At 35.3% G+C, this 6,156-nt stretch overlaps 1 protein-coding gene across 1 annotated transcript; it reads right to left on the reverse strand.

Moving 5' to 3' along the window:
• Positions 1 to 2,455: 2,455 nt before the first annotated feature.
• On the reverse strand, positions 2,456 to 4,628 carry LOC21388741 (U-box domain-containing protein 4). Its single transcript, XM_024162243.1, is given in 3 exon segments — positions 2,456 to 2,737; positions 3,463 to 4,106; positions 4,109 to 4,628. Coding segments are annotated over 3 exon segments (1,053 nt in total). The 5' UTR covers positions 4,440 to 4,628; the 3' UTR covers positions 2,456 to 2,659.
• Between the last annotated feature and the right edge of the window lie 1,528 nt (positions 4,629 to 6,156).

Below are 6,156 nucleotides of genomic sequence, written 5' to 3' on the forward strand. Positions count from 1 at the left end.
TTTAATCTCCGAAAACAGCAAGGATGATTGAGTCTCCGTTTAATTCACTAATTTAAATTTTATCGATTTGAATTTTTTTATTTGAATAAAAAAATTTAAATTATATGCTTTAAATTGACGTTTAAATGTGTAGTTAAAATTTTAATCTGAAAAGAGAATAAAATTTAAATTTATGTTTAGTAAGTGTGAAAAACACAGATTTTTACTCTTCATTGAACTTTAAGAGAATTAAACTCTAAGTTGAATAGTTTAACTCAGTTTAAACAGAAAATATAGTTATAACTGAGTGCTTACCAAACACGAATTCAAACTGTGTTCACTGTTCAACTGCTGAATAAGTTGAGGAACATTTTTCTATTCTTTCTAGACCAAGAAACTAAGATTATTAATTGTGCAGTATCAGCGCCTATGATTAATGGAAACTCTAGTATAGTAGTTGAAATGTGGAATTTATCTTTGACAGTTGATATTAATATGTGACCTTTAAAGGTTCAACGCACATGTATGATAGTGACCTCTTGATGATTTGTACCCTTATAAAAAACGAAAAAAAATCATAAAACATACTCAATATGATAAAAAAAATATTTATTTATTTCAGATATTAATTGTTTATTCAATTAATAATAGGAGGAACATAGTAAATAACATATTTTTAAAATTAAATTAAATAAATAATTTATTTTAAAGCTATTTGAAGTAAATAACATTTTATCGCGAGAATGTTTTATTTATGACTACTAAAAAAAATTTCAATGTAAATTTTATTTTCATAATTGATAAAAAGATTTTTTTTACATGAATAAAGATTTTTTACCACTTAAATTAGTGTTTGCTAGTCGTAAATAAAATAATTACACGGTAAACTACTATTTATTTTAAATAATTTTAAAATATTCTATTTATTTAATTTAATTTAAAACATATACTATTTACTATAATTTTAAAAAGACATTAAAAATTACATTAATATTTAATTATTTAGAATGACATAACCCCTTATTTTATGTGGCCCAAAGTGGAAAATTTCATAAAATAATAAAAAGCTAGTTTTTTTTTTTTTTTTGGGGGATTAGAAACTATTACCCTTAATTTGAAGCGACATGTACAATAATAGTTTCTATTGATAAGGGAGATTCCTCCATACAAATGACTCTATTATCTATATTAAGAGTAGAAAAAGCCAAAAACAACAAAAAAAAGGCTGCATGATTCGGTCCCAAAAATCATGAAAAAGCTAAAAGTTTAACTAAATTGGTCCTAATATAAATATAATGAATCGTGTAAGGAGCGATATATATTAAGCTGTCAATAATGATTATAAAAAAGGACAATAATTCAAATAAATTAGTTGTCTCTAATTATCAGAAAAGGAAAATAATTAAAAATTTTGTTTTAGAAAAAGTTATGGCCATTTGATTTTTCTTTTCAAGATAATTAAGCATGGAGTTGCTAAAAGTAATATTACTCGTTCCATGTTCCTTGTTGAGACGAAAAAAAAAATCAAAAAAAAAAAGAAAAGAAAAGAAAAAGAGAAACAGAAAATGGCCAATGATAAGCAAACACGATAAGGGACGAGCGAGATAGCATTATCAGCCCTCTGCAAAGAGGGACCCATCCCTGAGACCCCAAGGATGATGTGACTGAACGAACATCCGCTAGAATAACTGAATATCAACACGTGGCCAACAAAACTCTACTGTTTTAAATTTTAGGGAGTTTCTATTTTAAGTCGGACTTGTTCAGATCAAAGTCATATTAAATTAAAAAAATATAAAAAATAAATAATTTTTAATATAAATTTATAATTAAAAGTAAAAAATTATCAGTAATTTATTTTTTATTAATTAAAATTAAATAATTATCGGTAATTTATTTATTTTTAAGTACTAACAGAGAAGCTGCCTAAATTTTATTTAACATCCTACAAATTCGAAGCTTATTATTATACAAAAGAAAAGTTGCTGGGCAACAAAACTGGACTGCTTTAAATCTTTATTTAGCATCCTAAAAATTCGATGCTTATTATTCAAAAGAAAAGTTGCTTACGATTGCTTCCCTACAACCTCCATTTGGCATTTGGGGCCATGTTCCATCAATCCTCATGCACGCGAACCTCGTGGACCTAATTTTATAAATATTATGATGATCGATTTTTTTTTTTCCCTTCTTTCTTGTCTTCAAAAGAATTAGCAAGCACCCCCATTAGAGGAGCCTTCCAGAGGACTTCTTCTTCTCTTTTTCTTTTTTTTTAATTACTTTTTCTATTTCATTGGATGAATCAACTTTTGCAAATTGTGGCTAGTAAGTGGCTTTAAACAAAAATAGAAAAAGAAACTCGCTGCCTGCTCTCTCCTTTTCTACATCATTCCTTTCGTCTCAAACATTATTTAGACGAGTAATTAAGCATAAAGCTAATACGAAAAAACCAAAGCCGCCCAATAATTCCAAAAAGCAAAGCAAAATCGAAATCAAACTCGCAATTTCATCACAAATTTTACAAGCTCCTCTATATTACACAGGTATTTACAAGTTTGTGGTTTCTTTTTCTTAATTTGTTTTTCTCTTTTAATATAAAGAAGAAAATCACAAAGTTTTTTTCTCTGTGTTTGATTGTCTGGATTACATGGACACGGAACATGAGACGTGGTGGGGGCACTTATGCTGACACGTCTGAGGGTCTCGCAGCGGCGCTGCCGGATCTTGGTTGCCGTAGAAGTTCTATTAGTGTCTCTGCCTGTCCACATAAAACGACACAATAAACGACAAAAAGAACGCATTATTGTGAGAGATAAATAATAATAATAAAATTTTAAAATAAACCAATCCAACTGACCCAATATGGAACTCAAGGAGATTAAAAAGACGTACAAAAGAAAAGAAAAGAAAATTATACCAACAACATAAAAAAGAAACAACAAAACCAAAAGGGAAAAATTATTATTGTAGATTAGTGGAGATATCAGCACTCCACCGACCAGAAAGACAATTCTAGGCCTAACGCAGCTAAATCATTAGCCTGCAACATTTGAATGTTCTGGTCCTCTGGAATGTAATATGGTAAATTCAGAAGTATATGATTTCGATTTCTTTCTTTTTTTTTTTTTTTTAAACTTTGTTTGGAAGAAAAGAAATAAAGAAGAAAATAATCCAAAAAAAGAAAAAAAGACAAGGCAACCCAAGCAAGTTAAAGAGCCCGTTTGGTCGGAGAAAGCCAAATGACGTGGCTAAACAGCGTTCACTTCCATACGATTAGAGCAAAACAAAAAAGCAGCCATAGAAACGGCGAAGAATTTTTTTCAAAAGCGCCGTGCCACGTCACCCACCAAGGGTCACCGACCGGAGAAGAGAATGACTAGTGGTGTCAGTCAGGCAGACCAACAAAATCACTGACAAAGGCCACCACGCCAAAAGCAGAGCTCAGAGAATTTAGAATGGAATGAGATTCAGAGAATTCCTCACCTTTTGCTTGGCGCGATTGGTGCCGGACTGAGTCAAAGCCACCAGAGGTGGAATCGCTCCTTCGCGGGACACCATCGTACGGTACACCACGCTTTCCTCGCAAATCTGCAAGAGTATCGCCACCGCAATCTCCTTCCGCCTCTGCGAGCCGACCTCGATTATCTCTACCAGCACCGGAATTCCGCCTTCTTCCACCAGCGCCGCCTTCGCCTCCGCTACAGATACCAGCACGCTCATCACGTACGCCGACTTGTCCACCATGTTCGACCCGAAATCCGCCATCAGCTCCACCAGCGGCTTCATTATCCCCGCGTGCACGGCCCTGATTTTGTTCTCCTTCACCGAACAGAGCGAATACAACGCCGTCGACGCGTCCTTCTTCCCGCGGATTCCGCCGCTCTCCAGGAGGTTTACCAGTAATGGAATCGCTCCCGACCGTCCGATCGCCACCTTGTTCTCCTCCACCTGCGAGAGCCGGAGCAGAGCGCACGCCGCGTTCTCCTTCGCCGTCGCCGTCGCCGTCCTTAGCGCTCGGACCAGAGGCTTGATCGCTCCCGATGAAGCTATCAGCTCCTTGTTCTCGTCGCAGAGGGAAAGATTCAGAATCGCCGTGACTCCGTACTCCTGGAGCTGGAGATCGGAAAAAGGAGCGAAATCAACGGCTTGACGGCTCCGGCCTTGGCGATCTTGAGCCTATTCTCGGATTTGTTCTTCGCAAGGAGTCTGATCTCCATGGCCGCTTGCTTCTGGTCCTCAATCGAACAGGACTCGAGGTCGGAGACGAGCTGTCGGATTAGCTCGTCGGAGTTATCCGTCGCGCAGGCAATCAATAGCCGCCGGCTCTGATTCGAAGCCGTGGGAAACTCGCCGGATCTATCACTGTTACAGTCGCTGAAGGCGGAGGAATCGTCGTCGACGCTCAGATCACTGAAGGTCCTTCCCATGTATGTGTAATTCGAGGGATTTTCCGTTTCCATGGGGGCAAGAATTCAACCCTTTCACTGCATCAAAACGACGTCGGACGCTGCGATGGATGATATGTAAAAGCTGAGAAAATCGCCCCTGGTAGTTCTTTTGTCAATTTGATGGGATTTGGAGTGATAGAGTGAAATGGTGAATGAACGAATAAAAGCTAAAAATATGGAGGCGAGAGAGAGAGAGAGAGAGAGAGAACGTAGAGACATTAACACCTGGACTAAGCTCTTGGGGCCTGGGCGGACACGTGCACATTTCTGACCACATCAAATCTCAGTCGTGTGAGCACGTGCGAGGGTATCTTCTCTTTAAAGGCGTGCATGGAAAGTTCGCTGTTTGATGTTTAAAGAGAGGCGCTTCGAACTAGAAGTTTGTTGTTACTGTTATGGAAATTAAGAAAATCTAAAATTAAAAAGAAAAATTTTAAAGAGAGAATTTAAAGAGAGTTTTATTAATTTTGTAAAAGTATATAAAATGAAGAGATTTAGGGCCTGTTTGGTTCGTTAATTCGAGTTGAGATGTGATGTTGTGTGAGAGTTTTTTACTGTAGTAAAAAAGTTAGATGTAACTGTTTCTGAGAGCTTTTTACTGTAGCAAAACTCGAATAAGCGAAAAGAACGGGGCCTTAGTGTCTATTTATAAAAAAAAATTTAATACTATTCACGATTATTATTTACATAGTAAAATTTTGATATGTACTATAATTTTTATTGATTTGCACAATAACTTGATTGAATAGAATGTCTTATTAAAAACCTTGTTAGAAAAAATTTAGTGGGATAAAAATCATAGCAAAGGAATAAAAAAGTACATTTATCTATATATGTTATGCTGCCTCGTTAACAACCTTATAGTGAGATAAAACCATAATAAGAGAAAAAAAAGTACAGCAATGTAGACTCCTTTTCAAGTTAATATGTATATGTATTCCTTATAAATCTCACAAATGACGCATCCGATACTATGGATATGCTTTCTAAATGTTGTAGTAAGAAGTGCCTTTGTGAAAAGATCTGTTACATTGTCACTTGATCGAATTTATTGAATATTAATATCCTTATTCTTTTCGAGCTCTTGAGAGTATAAGAAGAACTTTGGGAGTATGCGTTTCGTTATGTTGCTTTTGACATAACATTCTTTTATTTAAGCGACACATGATGCATTATCTTTAAATAATATTGTTGGATCTTTACTGATAGATAGTCTACAAGTTTCTTAGATATGTTGAGTCATAGACCTCAGCCATACACATTCTCGACTTGCTTCATGGAGTGCAATAACATCGACATGATTTGAAGAAGTGGCAACAAGTGCTTGCTTTTGTGAACGCTATAAAACATCAGTACCTCCACATGTGAACACATATCTAGTTTGAGACCTGGTTTTATGTGGATATGACAAATATTCAGCATCTGTAAAACTAATCATCCCTTGTTTTGATCATTTAGGATAAACTTATCCAAAATCAAATGTTCCTTAAAGACGGAATATATCTTAATTCCGTCCTAATGTCCTCGTGTAGGAGATGAGCTAAATCTTACTAATAGATTAATAGAAAAGAGCTGTATCTAGTCAGGTACATAAGAGCTCTTTTTGCACTTAAATATGGTACTTCAAGACCGATGACTTCTTCATTACCTTCACAAGGGCAAAATGGATCCTTTTCAACATTAAGTAATCTAACAATTATTAGAGTACTTAAAGGGTTTGCTTTATCCA

Source organism: Morus notabilis, unplaced genomic scaffold (assembly GCF_000414095.1).
Source record: "Morus notabilis unplaced genomic scaffold, ASM41409v2 Scaffold2106, whole genome shotgun sequence".
Taxonomy (NCBI): Eukaryota; Viridiplantae; Streptophyta; class Magnoliopsida; order Rosales; family Moraceae; genus Morus; species Morus notabilis.